At 41.6% G+C, this 16,515-nt stretch overlaps 2 protein-coding genes across 2 annotated transcripts in view; one reads left to right on the top strand and one right to left on the bottom strand.

Annotated features, from left to right (window-relative positions):
- LOC123993469 (protocadherin Fat 4-like) overlaps positions 1-16,515 on the top strand; it is a 107,553-nt gene that overhangs the window by 43,154 nt on the left and 47,884 nt on the right. The gene's annotated exons all lie outside the window — the stretch shown is intronic.
- LOC123993470 lies at positions 14,507-16,437 on the bottom strand. Its single transcript, XM_046295646.1, has 3 exons — positions 16,129-16,437; positions 14,979-15,474; positions 14,507-14,898 (listed from the first exon to the last, which is right to left on the bottom strand). Exons 1-3 carry the CDS (start codon positions 16,263-16,265, stop codon positions 14,893-14,895), a joined length of 639 nt encoding a protein of 212 aa, XP_046151602.1. The 5' UTR covers positions 16,266-16,437; the 3' UTR covers positions 14,507-14,892.

The following is a 16,515-nucleotide window of genomic DNA, read 5'->3' as shown; positions in this document are numbered from 1 at the left end:
TCTCTCTGCCTCTGTCTGCCTCTCTTCCCTATCTCTCTCCCTCCCTTCCTTTCTGGCCAGTGCCAAGTGGTGGTTTCGAGCTTTGCGTGCCACGGTCTGGGGGAGGTGGAAGTGGTGGCTGCTCCTGTCTTTGACTAGATCATATGTGACATTGTAAGCCCTTTTACCCCAGCGCAGCCCTTCTTAAATCCTCTGTCCTCCACTGATTGACATCGACCAGACGATCGGATTAAACCAAACATGTTTTTGTGTGCGTTTAGTTGAATGAATAAAGTGTTCTTTGCAACTTAGTGTCTAGAACGTTGGGTTAAATAGATAGAATATAGTCTTATTTGTTGCAAAAGTATTTGTTATTTTTATGTCAGTACAGTCATGGTTGTAACGTGACATGAACAGAATGGCAGCCATCTCGGATTTTGAGTTTTCTCACGGCATCTTAAATACCTGATTGTTTCTTTGACAGTAAATAATGTGGGGAATAACCCTGCCTTTTGCCAGCCCCTAAAGACAAATGCTTTATTTGACTCATCTTAAGACCGGAGAGAAAACTATCTCACAAAGGTTGGGGATAGACATTAACTGGTCATTTTTGTGTGTGTACTGTCACGAAGGTTGAGTAAATGTTGAATTAATAAGTAAATGACCATGGTCCATTTAGTTGTGTGTTTGTGGGCGTGTAGATTTGCTTTCTGTGTATATTGGATTGCATTTCCCAAGGAGCATTGTCAGCCATTGTTATGTCAATGACTTTCAGTATTCAGTATTTTTTGCTAGACTAAACAATTCCTTCATTAATAAACATAACTGTATTTATTGTGACTGACTTAATTTACAGTGCTGGATTAGCCTTCCCACTACAGTCACCAGAGAGACAGTTGGAATGTTGTCTGAGTATTTATGCTCAAATTTGCTGTAAACCACAAACTTTTTATTTTGTACAGTTTGTCTACTTGTGTAATAAAAGGGGGATGGTTTTGGTGAATAGCAATACAAATGAACCACAGAGCCAGTCCCCCCATTCTCCTTTCCTCCACCTTCTAGAAAACTGGAGAATGGAGGAATGGATGTAAAATAGATGTCAGGGTTTGCAGTAAAGGTCAACTAACAAATGACAGTGTTGTGCTAAACTGGGGTCATGACCCCCAAGTATCCAGGAGCTCCCACAATGCCAATGCTCTTCTGACCCTGTGAAGTGACCCCAAAATCCCCAGAAAGCCCATAGATGTTGTGGATGATAGCAAAGACAGAGAGAGGAGAGCAGTAGCTACCTAATTCCTCAGTGGGGACGTATGAGTGGCTTCCTACCCCATAGCTCGTTCTGTGGGTTCATGAGTTCACAATTAATCGTCTATATAAGTTTCTTGAATGGGAATTGAGACGGATTGTTTTGAAGCCTTTTCGGCTGCAGTCAAGCGCGCCACGAGAAAAAACAGGGTGGTTCTGAAGCTGGATCTTTTTGAAACATTTCCTTTTTGTTCCTCAGACAGGCCCAAAGGGAAGGCCCTACTGCTCTAGTCACTAATTCAGCATGTGCCAAACGAAACATGCTATCTAATACTAACTAAAATCTTCTTCTTAAACAGCATTCCAGGGTTTGAAAATGATTGGAAACTGGTACAAACTGAGTCTGACATGTATGTTCGTTCTGAAGAGACAGTAATTATAATGACCCATTTGAGAGGTTCCAACAGGACACCGTGTACAGCATTCATTTATGCTATTGGGACAGTGAGCCCTTCATGGTACAGACAGTAAATCAAGAGGAGATCGCTTCAAAGGAAGGTTACTCAGAATAACGTACTTAGAAGGGATGGAAAGTGTCAGTATGTGGAAGATGTGCATCATGTCTTCATAAAAGAAACGTCATTTTTTTGAAGTAGCAAATATGTACATTTTACATGGATAATATATAATAACAGTCCTTGATATTAGTTAACATGCACTGGCAACATGGTGGAGCCATTTAGGTTTTAATCCAGTAATGATCTCAGTGATTCGAGAGCTCATCTTTAGCCAGTCGATTGCTTCTCATGCTAGCACTGACGGCGGCTGAAGTGCATACGAATGACGAGTTATTGGCGATGGGTAGTATTCAGAGAGAGCCCATCTTCACGAGTGAACACTAAACATTAAGCTCCTTTTGAGGGTGGTTGAAAAGCAGGCTGCTCAGTGGAGAGGAGAGGCTAGCTCCAGCACCAGTCTGTTGCTACGAATGGCCTCTGTAGGGGGGAAACTGTCCCTTATTGTCAAGTTCTTTGGCAGAACTCTTTCAACAAGAAACAAAAAATTGTCTCATGTTTAATGCATCAACATTTCTCTGAATGTTTTTTTTGTTGCCCCTCAAAATGTCTTCGGATCAGGCCATCTTGCCAAACGGTTCCTGTCAGGTTCCTAAATGACCGGCGCAGATGTATGGGACGCAAAATGAGAAATAGCTGCATGGTTTCGGAGGAGAAAAAAAATGGGTTATTCTTTGGATCAGGAATTACCAAATGTAATTGTATGATTGAAGCAGTGTTTAACTCACGCTAGCTCTTCAGTAGTAGTTGCAGTAGTAGACTAAGGTCCCTTAATAAAATCTAAAACGTCATTGCACATATGCTAGGCTAATTCTTTCAACTCAAATGAATAACCATCCTAGTCTTGTTACTTCTGTACAATACTAGTGTAGTGTATGATAATACTGTCACAGATGAACGCTGTGTACTTCAGTTTCTTTACCAAAAAGCTAGCAGCAAGTCTCTCTGAACTACAGTTCAACAACTGTTTCTACATTATCATCATAATTTGTTGTCTGGGAATGAAAAAAAGTTAACTCGGCAACCTGTTAGTGACTAGTAAACACATACAAGTGTGATTGTGGTTTGCGATTTGCATGTTTGTGTTCTTGCAGCGATCCTGGAACTGTTGGCCAGAGCATGTCTGCTCCTTCCGAGTTCCCTCGAAGGCTGTTAAACAGTCAGGGAGCTTGGAGAGTCGCCGGCATGCACAACCATTTCTGATTATGTACCGGCCACTGGGCTCTCTTTCTCTCTCCCTCTCTCTCTTTTTCCCCTCACTCCTCCCTCTCGCTGTCTTTCTCTGTTCACTCTTCCCATTGTTACTGTTTTCAGGGGTTTTCACATGAACAGAGGCTGCAGGGGGTGCCCAGAGCTGTTCTCACACAGAGTTTGTCCTGTTTTAGATTTAATCACGCCACACATGCACGCGCACGCACGCACGCACGCACGCACGCACACACACACACACACACACACACACACACACACACACACACACACACACACACACACACACACACACACACACACACACACACAGTCACGCACGAGCCGGAGGGTACACACACAAACATGCACGCACACACACTACCCTCCATTCACCCTTGTAAAATAAAATGCACACAAGATTTCAGTATCCTTCCTCCAACCCCAATCCCTCCTCCTTCCTCCAATCCCTCCTCCCTCCTCCTTCCTCCTTCCTCCCACCCAATCCCTCCTCATTTTTCACCTTCCCAATCATGTTCTGTTAGTGGACTGAGGAGAGTTCATGTGGTCAGGCATGTGGTCAGCTCTTGCCTCCCCTGATGCCCTCGAAGCCACATCAGGGCACTCACTTTTTAATGACAATTTCTTAGCTTCCATAATAGTTTAACGTGACGTACATCACTGAAAATAAATGAGCAGCCTCTGCAGATTTTGACTGTCTTCCATGCATATTTTGGCCAACTCCAGACGAGCATATCGCCAGTGCCTTTTCTGCTCCCTGCTTCTGAAAATCTTATGCATCAATCACTTGCGGACAGCGACTATTAAATGGATGCCGGAATAGTCTTTAAAGCCTTCTCCTTCCAGAAGTCTTGGAGACTGACTTTGGCTTGAAAGAGACATGCCTTGTATCTGTATCCCTTAGATTTAGTAGTTGTCTTGTTGAAATCCCCTGGGTTGAACTTGAAACTGCATGCAGGGGCACTCAGTATTATCTCCCAGTATTTATGATGACTCTGAATCACTATCAGTTGGCAATGGGAAAGACATTTGTACTGTACTCTGTCATATTTTCTTCGTCAGTTTTCGAGGGTTAACAGCAGGCAGTGGTAGGAAATGGTTGATTTGGTTGAAATGGTTGAGTTTAATTTTTGTCAATATTTATGAGCAATTAGCATAGTGTTTTATTCCCCCTATTTCTTTCCTGCATGCTCAATGTGGTTTGAATGCGATAGTGGATGGTGATAGTGAATAAACTGTAGTTCTGAGGCCATAGGCTCACGCAGGGCTCGTAGCTCCAAGATGGAGATGGAGATGTTCTCCCATAGCAGTCCATTTCCATTTTGTCAGAAGCCCAAGGTTTTTGTAAACTTCAAAGCAGAATTTTTGCAAATCCTGTTTTAGTTTTTTACCTTATCGTTCTCTCTTGGTGAGAAATAAGGTGTGCTTGTTTTGATGTTCTTAAATTTCTCTAACCTTTTATCGTTGGGATATGTAGTTTTTAGGCTATGGTGGTTTTGAGGAAAGCTTTGTAGTGGGCTGGGGCCTCAAGGAGAGGTAAACTTTGTCTCTCGTCTGTTTCGTTAGCTCTGATATAGTTCAACTACTAATTAAACTTTCCACTAAACTCTCCCTGGTACCAACAATATAGAAGAAATATGACTGTTTATGGAGAAAAATAGCAGTGCTGCATTCACATTCTGGATAATGCAAGACCTTGGACCATTAAAAATGACAATTCGTCATGATTTGTTTCAAGTCTTATGTGGGGAGTACTCGACAACGAGCCCAGAAACTCTATGAAACAATACTCCGGTCCAAAAAGACTATGGGTTATTAGTTTAGGATTATATATACCTCCTAAACACATTGAGGGAACCTTGCTTGGCAGAGGCTGCAGGGGGTTTGGAGGACCGACTGTAGACAAACTATCTTTTAACAGTTGCTGAAGTGCTCCTCTGAGAGGACGGTGATCCTCTTTATTAAAGCCACTTGTCCGGCATTGTCTCTCCACCACTCGTTGGTTACATAAGAACGAGGTGCTTTGTGATCGTTTGCAGGCACTCTTGTTTTGTTTAGTTTTCTCTCTCCGTGGATTTTTTTTCCGGCTGGAGAAGATTTGGAAGCTCGGGGGATAGGACCGTATTCTGACTTCTCCCCAGCACTGTGTGTTGGGGTCTGGCGGCGTTCCAGCTTTGTCTAGCTTTTCCCCGTGTACATTCCCAGTCCTGGCACAGACCAATTCCCATCTCTGGAGCACACGCCGCCGGCTGCGGTCAGGAAGATTGATCGTGGCGGGGGCTTTTGTTTGACAAATCAAGCCAGTCGTGATTGCGTATGTGTAAAAAGCAGGAGGATAAGATAATTTATACCTGAGCCGTCACCTTTATTATATGCTTATGTTTCCTTTTGCTCTTAAAAACGAAGCCTGGAATGGCACTTGGAGTTGTGCTTGACCCTCGGAACTCGCCGGTTCCTAAGCCGCCATGGCCATAAATCTGGGGCCCAAAAAATCGCTGACGTTATATCTAAACAGTGAAATGAGCAAAGGAGAGAGGGAGGGAGAGAGAGAGAGATGGGGAGAGAGAGTGAAGATAAAGTGAAATAAAGATGGTCTTTGTCTGCAAGTCTCAGGAGCCACAGGAAATAAATAATGTTGAATGTGCCGTTATATCACCCCAGTCCGCCTTTACATTCTCTGAGCTATAGCAGGGCATTCATCAGACGTGCATGGTTCATGACATACGCTTTTCAGATTAAGCAATGCAAACACAGACACCGGGCCTGGGGTTTTCTAGTGGGTCGGCCATCCATTCCCAGAGTCAGGAAGATGACAGAGCCCTTCAAACAATACAGTGCCTCTTAAATACTACTGAATCTCATGGAAGGGTATGATCTCACTAATGCATAGGGTTGCTTAGAACCATGGAAGGTGTGTTCATTGTATGAAATGACCTTCTTTATTCATTCAAGTTTAGTTATTAGGATCCCCATTAGCTACTGCACATGCAGCAGCTACTCTTCCTGGGGTCCACATAAAACGTACAAATACCTGACAAAGTACAGAGTAGTTATAGACAAGAACAACATAACATTTTACATTAAATTGAAAAAAAACAAAAAATGAGTTATTGCATTACATTTAAAATTACATTACTTTGAAAATAATAAATGCAGTTACATTAGGAAGACACCCCAAAATACTATTTACACACTATTCCTATATACATATTAATATTCTTACAGTACAGTTAAATTAGATCTCTTGAAAGAGGAGAGGCGCTATGACACAAGATGTTTATTTTTCACAAGTGTCTTGGCTGTCCTTAGTAAGGGGTAGTAAGAAGGTGGATTCAGTCCATAGCGCCAAAATATTACCTGCATTCACAGTGAATTGAAAATGACCTTTACATTTCAACCACGCTAAAACTGTGATCTTCGTCGCTACGGATTGCATCCATTCCTTAGTGCTTGGAAGTCAGAAGTGAATGTGAGATGCTCCAGTGATGGCTCCATTTCCTCTCTTTCCCAACATACTCTCTGTCCATACTCCAGCTACCTCAAGGCCCTGTTGAATTATTGGCCAAACATAACAGCAGATGAACGTAATTTCACTGAAAACAAATAGTGCAGTCGGCCTCCGCCAACTTTTTTATTTAATTGTTTTTTTTTTATAGAATCAACACGTTTTAATATCGAGTTCATTTTCTGGCGATACAAACATTCTTTGTACCCTTTATTTTATTCAAAGCCAACGTCTGAGTAATGTCTTTTGACTGCTCATGATTTTGGCCTTGTGCTATGATGAAGTGTTACAGTGAAATAGCCCTGGTGATCCAGGTTTTCGGCACATTAGTTCCAAGTACACTACTGCTGCAAAATAATTTTGGGGTTATGTAGAATGGAATTATTCAATTTTCAAAAGGCCCAAAAATAATGTGCTGGAAGTCGATACTTCCAAGAACTTTCACCTCAAGCCGTCAACAATGTCTAATGAGACCTGTAATCATTTTGAAATTATTATTCTCCACACGGGACGCACCCCTTTCCCCTGTCAGTTTTTATGATCAATTGAACCAGACTTGGCTTTCCAACATATTGCATCAGAAGTTATAGTGTTAGAAAAGAGAGACGTTACCTTGCTGATGTCTCTTTTACTCTTTTCAGGTGGAGTCTTTGCCATCACAGTAATGAGTAGGAGTAACTGATGTGTAGCTTATTACTCATCTTTAATGCAGACCAGCATTGAGTTAATTCATTAGCGGCCCCCTCCACTGGTATAAAACTGACTGACTCACTAACTCACAAAATATGTGTACTGACTATAGGGGGTAATGTCTTTCCTCCATGACCCCCCCCCCCGTCACCCCATCTCTGTGCAGTCATCTTGGCACGGCTGCAGGTATGATGGGGGGAAAGTGTGTGTGAATCACTCCCAGTGGATCCACCTTTTACAATATGAGGATGATTAGAAGGGAAATGTAGTGTGCTCTCAGGGATGCAGGCGATGCCTATACCATGGAAACCAGGTCCTGTGTTTCTCCTCACCGTGCACCACACGGCTCAAGCGCACCAGGATGGAGTGGCTGTTTCAGTACATTTTGTTACTGTTAGTGAGAGGGAGTGAAACCGTTCAGTGTATGCAGTCTCAGCCTTTTTTTGCTTGAAGATATGGCTTGTTGAGACTGCAAATTGAGCTTATGAAGTGTTTAAATCCCGCAAGGTTCCTAGTAGCTCAATGGATGAAGTGTGTGCAATTCTTCTCTCATAATTGGCTATGGGCTAGAATGTTTGGCCAGAAAGTTGTATGGAATGGTACATGGAGGATTTTATGAATCATCTAGAAGAATAGGAATCCATCTCACTGTGTTAAGAAATATGTGCCCTTGATTTATCGATTTGACCGACTAGACTGTGTGAACAATTCCTGTTGGATAAGAAATCCTCTGTCCAAGTTGCAGGCTTAGATGGGCGTAGCCCCTGGCAAATTGTCCTTGGCCACTTAAGGTATCATAATCGACAGCATTCAGGAGTGGCTCGGCCTGTGAATCATTCATGGCAGGCATAAATAATGGAGAATAGCAGCCAGTTAGCAGCTGCAACTCGAAATAGTAGTGGCCTGAAACACAATCTTTTCCCCTGTAAACTATGTGTTTCACCTCTATCACACCGGGGCGTCTGGGCCTGAGTGACAGGTTTGAGCAGGGGAACGAAACAACTCCTTCCTCCCTCCAGACCTCGCATCATCTTCCTCCGATGAATTTTTCACCAAAGCGTCTTTTTGATATCTCTCACCCAGGGGAGCTTGGGTAATGTAAACTATAATTATTTCTCATAACCGCACATCTTCTCTAATTAGTTCACTCCTCTGAACTGGACCTTGCAATTTTTACACGCCAAGAGGACATGGGTGGGAAGATAAATATACATTGTTTGTTGACTTTGCCGAGTCCCTCGGCTCTGCAAGTGATGTCGTCTCCCGTCTTGTTTTTACCTTGTAAATGGCTCCCCAGCCATGATGGCCGGTGAGGCCCCGCGTTAAGTCTTGTTCTCCAATTATCGGGACCCAAGGTCAGATCCACCACATCCTCATCCCAGACAGAGACCACTGAACAGTCCAAAAACTCTGATTCAGAATCAGATTAATAAGCGGTCAGCGTGGAGACACGTTGTAATCATAGTCTTTTTAAGACTGCTCTTGGTTTTGGACAGCGTTAGTAAACATTCAGACTTACAAATCCAATTTTCATCTGGCTTTGGAATGTGTGAATGAAAATAGTTATAGCAAAGCAGTGATAGTGCTCAAGTCATCAATGAGAAGAATCTCAATTCAATATGTTAAGCCCTTCTCTGTCCAGGCATCTTAAAGCTTTTCAAACTGGGTCATCTGTAATGGGCTGCAGCTCTTGAAAAGGGTCTGGATGGTGGCATTTACTCGTAGATCGTGCATGCGGCTTGTTTTAGAGTGGATTTGCAGGAGCACGTGAGGTCTGTTTTTCCTGTCAATGGCAGGCATGAATAGACTCCTGTATCTCCCCCATCTTGGTGGTCCTGCGGCCTTGAAGCCAATTGTCTGCATAGTAAATGCCTGTGGGGGAAACTTCGGTTGGTGGACGTGATGCAAAGTTGGTCGCGTACTAGGGCTGGCCCTATTTAGTCGACTGGACGATTGTTTGGTCGATAGGCTGTTTTGGCAACCAGTGTCAAATATATATATACAGTGCCTTGCGAAAGTATTCGGCCCCCTTGAACTTTGCGACCTTCTGCCACATTTCAGGCTTCAAACATAAAGATATAAAACTGTATATTTTTGTGAAGAATCAACAACAAGTGGGACACAATCATGAAGTGGAACGACATTTATTGGATATTTCAAAAAAATTTAACAAATCAAAACTGAAAAATTGGGCGTGCAAAATTATTCAGCCCCTTTACTTTCAGTGCAGCAAACTCTCTCCAGAAGTTCAGTGGGGATCTCTGAATGATCCAATGTTGACCTAAATGACTAATGATGATAAATACAATCCACCTGTGTGTAATCAAGTCTCCGTATAAATGCACCTGCACTGTGATAGTCTCAGAGGTCCGTTAAAAGTGCAGAGAGCATCATGAAGAACAAGGAACACACCAGGCAGGTCCGAGATACTGTTGTGAAGAAGTTTAAAGCCGGATTTGGATACAAAAAGATTTCCCAAGCTTTAAACATCCCAAGGAGCACTGTGCAAGCGATAATATTGAAATGGAAGGAGTATCAGACCACTGCAAATCTACCAAGACCTGGCCGTCCCTCTAAACTTTCAGCTCATACAAGGAGAAGACTGATCAGAGATGCAGCCAAGAGGCCCATGATCACTCTGGATGAACTGCAGAGATCTACAGCTGAGGTGGGAGACTCTGTCCATAGGACAACAATCAGTCGTATTTTGCACAAATCTGGCCTTTATGGAAGAGTGGCAAGAAGAAAGCCATTTCTTAAAGATATCCATAAAAAGTGTTGTTTAAAGTTTGCCACAAGCCACCTGGGAGACACACCAAACATGTGGAAGAAGGTGCTCTGGTCAGATGAAACCAAAATTTAACTTTTTGGCAACAATGCAAAATGTTATGTTTGGCGTAAAAGCTACACAGCTCACCCTGAACACCCTATCCCCACTGTCAAACATGGTGGTGGCAGCATCATGGTTTGGGCCTGCTTTTCTTCAGCAGGGACAGGGAATATGGTTCAAATTGATGGGAAGATGGATGGAGCCAAATACAGGACCATTCTGGAAGAAAACCTGATGGGGTCTGCAAAAGACCTGAGACTGGGACGGAGATTTGTCTTCCAACAAGATAATGATCCAAAACATAAAGCAAAATCTACAATGGAATGGTTCAAAAATAAATATATCCAGGTGTTAGAATGGCCAAGTCAAAGTCCAGACCTGAATCCAATCGAGAATCTGTGGAAAGAACTGAAAACTGCTGTTCACAAATGCTCTCCATCCAACCTCACTGAGCTCGAGCTGTTTTGCAAGGAGGAATGGGAAAAAAATTCAGTCTCTCAATGTGCAAAACTGATAGAGACATACCCCAAGCGACTTACAGCTGTAATCGCAGCAAAAGGTGGCGCTACAAAGTATTAACTTAAGGGGGCTGAATAATTTTGCATGCCCAATTTTTCAGTTTTTGATTTGTTAAAAAAGTTTGAAATATCCAATAAATGTCGTTCCACTTCATGATTGTGTCCCACTTGTTGTTGATTCTTCGCAAAAAAATACAGTTTTATATCTTTATGTTTGAAGCCTGAAATGTGGCAAAAGGTCGCAAAGTTCAAGGGGCCGAATACTTTCGCAAGGCACAGTATGTGTGGCACACGAGACACCTGTTTGACTCATGCCTGTCTGAGTCGACTAATCCATTGCGGAGGCCACAGGAATGGCTCACCATTCCAAACCCCATGTTTGTTTGGTGACAATTTCTGTTAATGCATTCAATATATTAATTATTACAGTCTTACCATTTTTAGTGTAGGAATGGACAGAGCACACAACCTGGGCTACACTTGTGAGGAATAACTTTTGGTTTATTTCATTCCATTTTCAATGTATTCATTGTCTTGTTTGGAGCGCTCCTGTCAATCTTGAGTAAGGACATGCACCTGATTACGCATAGAACTAGGCCTACCTGGCCTTTGCACGAATGTAGGCTTAGAAATGTGTCTAGTTGGGGATCTGATGCTATTGATGGTTATCTTAACTCACCGTCACTGTGGATATTCTCAAAGGAATGTTTTCTTTGCCTCTAAAAACAAATAAACAAAGTCTGTTTTTAAATCATTTGATAATGATAATAGTTCATCAATGTAGTCTATTTGAAAAATCTTTCCAGCTCTCTCCCTTTCGATAACCACTCAGCATGAAAGAGGAAAAAATGTCATGCTCTGATCCGGTGGAAATGTCATAAAAAAAGGCCTGCCTGATTACTTCTTATCCCTTGTGCAAATAGCCTACAGCTGTGTCTGTCTGTTCCGGAGCTCACTGGTACAGGAAACTCTTGAGGACCCAGCATATTTTATACAATGTTGCAAGTTTGCTAGCACAAGCTTCAGGCCTGACCCAAGTTAATAGTTGATACAATGTTTCAAGTTCCTTGCAGACTGGCCATGCAGAGCCAATATGATTTATAGGATATTCATTTGTATCATATTTTTACCTGTGCGCTGCAATGTTTTTATTTGTTGACTTTATGTAGGCTATTTTTTACGTATTGGCAATGGCAATAGAAGTTACTTTTAGATTTGTATCATTTTCATTAGATATAATTTTGATTAACCACATGACATTGATTTTCAAATATGTGACTCACCACCTGGATTCATTCTTATGTAGCAAAATTTGAATTTCTGTTTTTTTACACTGCATCAAAGTAGAGACTCATAGCTACAAAATGGCATATCATACACCGCATTTGAGGAAACAATGGGAAAGTAATTATGCTTTGAAAGTTGATACGTTTGTAAACTCACTTTTGAGAAAAGGGCCTTTGGATGTTTTGGTACCTACTAGAGAGCTCTGCTTTGTCTACACCATTCAGCATTGTTCACACCCTCTTAAGCCAGCCCCACCCATCTCTTTAAGGATTCACATGAGGTCTTGCGCTAAAGACTGAAAGTGGTAGTAGCCTGCAATAAGGAAACATTACAGGTAAACAGATGTGTCCAGATAAAAATATTTGATAAATATTAGATATTAGATGATACTTACCCAGATACACTTGTCTAAATTGATGGGTCATGTGAAAGAATTGCTATAACCCCCAGCCACATCCAGTGGTGGAAAAAGTACTGCATTGTCATACTTGAGTAAAAGTACAAATAATGTCAAATTCCTTATATTAAACTGTATTTAAAATTGTATATATAAAAAGTATAATAATTTGACGGATAGTCAGGGGCACAATGTACTGGTATCAAAAGTAAAAATATAAACCATTTCAACTTCCTTATATTAAGCAAACCAGACGGCACAATTGTATTATTTTTATTGACAGATAGCCAGGGTCACACTCCAACACATGATTTACAAATAAAGCATTTGTATTTAGTGAGTCTGCCAGATCAGAGGTAGTAGGGATGACCAGGGATGTTCTCTTGAGAAGTGTTTGAAATGGACAATTTTCATGTCAAAATGTAACAAGTACTTTTGGGTGTCAAGGAGAACGTATAGAGTAAAAAGTACATTATTTTCTTTACGAATGTAGTGAAGTAAAAGTTGCCAAACATATATTTAGTAAAGTAATGTACAGATACCACATCAAACAACTTAAGCAGTACTATAAAGTATTTTTACCTAAGTACTTTACACCACTGCCCAAATGCCTTCACACCAGCACATTAGCATACTTTATATACTGTTACACACGCACCTATCACATAGTATTCCATACATAAGTTAAGGCCATGCAACCTGAGTTGAAACCTGAGTGAGGTAAACATCTACAGGTGAAGTCGGAAGTTTACATACACCTTAGCCAACTACATTTCAACTCAGTTTTTCACAATTCCTGAAATTTAATCCTAGTAAAAATTCTCTGTCTTAGGTCAGTTAGGATCACCACTTTATTTTAAGAATGTGAGATGTCAGAATAATAGTAGAGAGTGATTTATTTCACCTTTTGTTTCTTTCATCACATTCCCAGTGGGTCAGAAGTTTTTGGTAGCATTGCCTTTAAATTGTTGCGTCAAATGTTTCGGGTAGCCTTCCACAAGCTTCCCACAATAAGTTGGGTGAATTTTGGCCCATTCCTCCTGACAGAGCTGTTGTAACTGAGTCAGGTTTGTAGGCCTCCTTGCTCGCACAAGCTTTTTGAGTTCTGCCCACAAATGTCCTATAGGATTGAGGTCAGGGCTTTGTGATGACCACTTCAATACCTTGACTTTGTTGTCCTTAAGCCATTTTGCCACAACTTTGGACATATGCTTGGGGTCATTGTCCATTTGGAAGACCAATTTGCGACCAAGCTTTAACTTCCTGACTGATGTCTTGAGATGTTGCTTCTATATTTTCACGTAATTTTCCATTTTCCATTGTGAAGTGCACCAGTCCATCCTGCAGAAAAGCACCCCCACAACATGATGCTGCCACCCCTGTTCTTCACGAGTTGGGATGGTGTTCTTCGGCTGGCAAGCCTCTCCCTTTTTCCTCCAAACATAATGATGGTCATTATGGCCAAACAGTTCTATTTTTGTTTCATCAGACCAGAGGACATTTCTCAAAAAGTACAATCTTTGTCCCCATATGCAGTTGCATACCGAAGTCTGGCTTTTTTATGGCGGTTTTGAAGCAGCGGCTTCTTCTTTGCTGAGCGGCCTTTCAGGTTATGTCGATATAGGACTCGTTTTACTGTGGATATAGATACTTTTGTACCCATTTCCTCCAGGTTCTTCACAAGGTCCTTTGCTGTTGTTCTGGGATTGATTTGCACTTTTTGCACCACAGTACATTCATCTCTAGGAGACAGAACGCGTCTCCTTCCTGAGTGGAAGGATGGCTGTGTGGTTCCATGGTGTTCATACTTGCGTACTATTGTTTTTACAGATGAATGTGGTACATTCAGGCATTTGGAAATTGCTCCCAAGGATGAACCAGACATGTGGAGGTCTGCATTTTTTTCTGAGGTCTTGGCTTATTTCTTTAGATTTTCCCATGATGTCAAACAAAGAGGCACTGAGTTTGAGGCCTTGAAATATATCCACAGGTACATTTCAAATTGACTCAAATGATGTCAATTAGCCTATCAGAAGCTTCTAAAGCCATGACATCATTTTCTGGAATTTTCAAGGCTGTTTAAAGGCACAGTCAAATTAGTGTTTGTAAACTTCTGACCCACTGGAATTGTGATACAGTGAATTAGAAGTGAAATAATCTGTTTGTAAAGAATTGTTGGAAAAATTACTTGTGTCATGCACAAAGTACATGTCCTAACCGACTTGCCAAGACTATAGTTTGTTAATACAAAATTTGTGGAGTGGTTGAAAAATGAGTTTTAATGACTCCAACCTAAGTGTTTGTAAACTTCCGACTTCAACTGTACATGTAATCAGGGGTAAAGTGGCTGAGCAGCAGGATAACACAAAAAAAATTGCAGCAACATATGACTGGACCGTCCAAAGCACGCATTTATATTCGGAGTTCCTTTTTCTGTCCTGCCATTGACTTTGGTGCAGGGCATGTGATGTCCATAGCGTCTTCGTCACAAATCTCCCTGATCTTGTCAAAAAGATGTTGTCTAGCTGTGTCCAGTCCAGGTGGCGCTTTTACTGGCAGACCATCTATGGAAGGAAGGATGTCAGCAATGCGCAACAGCTGAAACCTTGTTCCGACAGTCTGAACGCTCCTTGGAGACAGCTCCAGGCTCCAGAGCATCAAAGCTGTAAAACAGGGAATAACAAAAAAATCTGAAGACATTAGATTAGATAAGAATAACCTCATACAAATAATTATTTTTTACCTGAAGTGCTGGTACTGCTTGTTCTGTGCCAGCGGCCTGAAGTACGGAGTCAGGTGTTGTTGCCAGCCATAGCTTTCCACCAGCACCATACCATCCTCCAGTCCAACCAGCTCTGGGATATTGACCCGTCACAGTGCTGTCCTTCACAACACCAGCAATGTCAGATAAAGTGTTCACTCTGGTCTGTCTGAAGCGCTGCTTGATGAGGTTGAAGCACAAGTCAGTGGCAAACTTGGTGTGGCCTGTGATCAGGAAGTGAAAGTCCAGATTGTGGTGTAGCTTGCACATGTTCCACCAGGCACAATACCAGAGCACCAACCTGTTCTTGTTTTGGCCACTGAAGTTATCACATTTCAGGTCCACACGTGTTTTCCCAACTCCGTAGTTGGTGAAGAAATGGTGCATGTAGTTGATGACTGCGCTGCTGCCTTTTCTTGCTTGGGCCAGCTCTCTTTTTGATGACTGTATGACTGGTGGATTAGTCAGGCATTTTCTACTGATTAATGATGAAAGAGAAATTCCACACAAACATTTCAGATTTATTATACAATAGATGCGAAATGGCAGAGATAACATCACTACACACAGTTCATTCCGGTAGTGTTAGCTACTGTAGCTAGCCAGCCATCTAACGTCAGCTGACTAGCTGATAGCAAGCTTTAACTAGCAATACAAACCAATTGTCATAGCTAGCTAAAGTTAACCAATAAGTTCAATGTTAGCCAGCTAACATTAGGCTATATCTAGTAATGCGAAATGGAATTCTGAGATAACATTGCTAACGTTACACAGGCTTCATTCACATAAGTTAATGTTAGCTAGCAAGCCAGCCACCTAACCTCAGCTAAAGTTAGCTAGCTAACAGCAAGCTTTAACTTGGTATCTTTTGTTTAGACATGCCACGTTAACGTTAGCTAGCAAGCAAAAAAAATAACTATAATCCCAATCCATAGGGTAATGTTACTAACAATACAAACCGATTGTCATAGCAAACTAAAGTTAACCAAATAACATTAGGTTCATTTTTAGTTAGCAAGCCAATCATCAAACTCTAGCTGGCTAGCTAACAGCAAGCTTTAGCTTGCAATGAAAACAACTTTCTGACAAAATTAGAAATGTATAATATCTGAATCTGTAGCTAGATTCTTACCTGTATACATGAATGAAAGCTTCACGGCAGACTGCCACCCCTTTTATAAGACATCCTGTGTTGTTTCTGTTTAGTTTGCACAGCTTGTTTGGCCCGTTGTGTTCCACTGATTCGTTATAAAATGAGTGAGTCAGCATTGCATGGCATGTTCGTCATCCAGAAAGTAGTCCATCACAACTTATTCCCACTGACCTTGGTCGATAGCGCCTTGTAAATTCGGGGAAGCAATGTTATTGAGAGCAGTAGCAACATATTTGCAGTTGTCCATGGCTAACATATCTTTCAAGAAAACTGCAGTAGAAAGGATTATTTACGCATTACGAGCAGCTCATTTTATAGACACAAGATGCAACACCAATCCAAACTCATCTCTCGGCATGTCCAACC

Source organism: Oncorhynchus gorbuscha, linkage group LG13 (genome assembly GCF_021184085.1).
Source record: "Oncorhynchus gorbuscha isolate QuinsamMale2020 ecotype Even-year linkage group LG13, OgorEven_v1.0, whole genome shotgun sequence".
In the NCBI taxonomy this organism is placed as follows: Eukaryota; Metazoa; Chordata; class Actinopteri; order Salmoniformes; family Salmonidae; genus Oncorhynchus; species Oncorhynchus gorbuscha.
Note: the sequence above shows the minus strand (reverse complement) of the source record. Positions and strands in the feature narration are given on the sequence as shown.

Coding starts and splice junctions, on each gene's coding strand:
- LOC123993470 (XM_046295646.1), bottom strand. CDS start 16,265: ATGCTGACTCACTCATTTTATAACGAATCAGTGGAACACAACGGGCCA. Junction 15,475..16,128: donor GCTTTCATTCATGTATACAG/GTAAGAATCTAG, acceptor ATCATTAATCAG/TAGAAAATGCCTGACTAATC.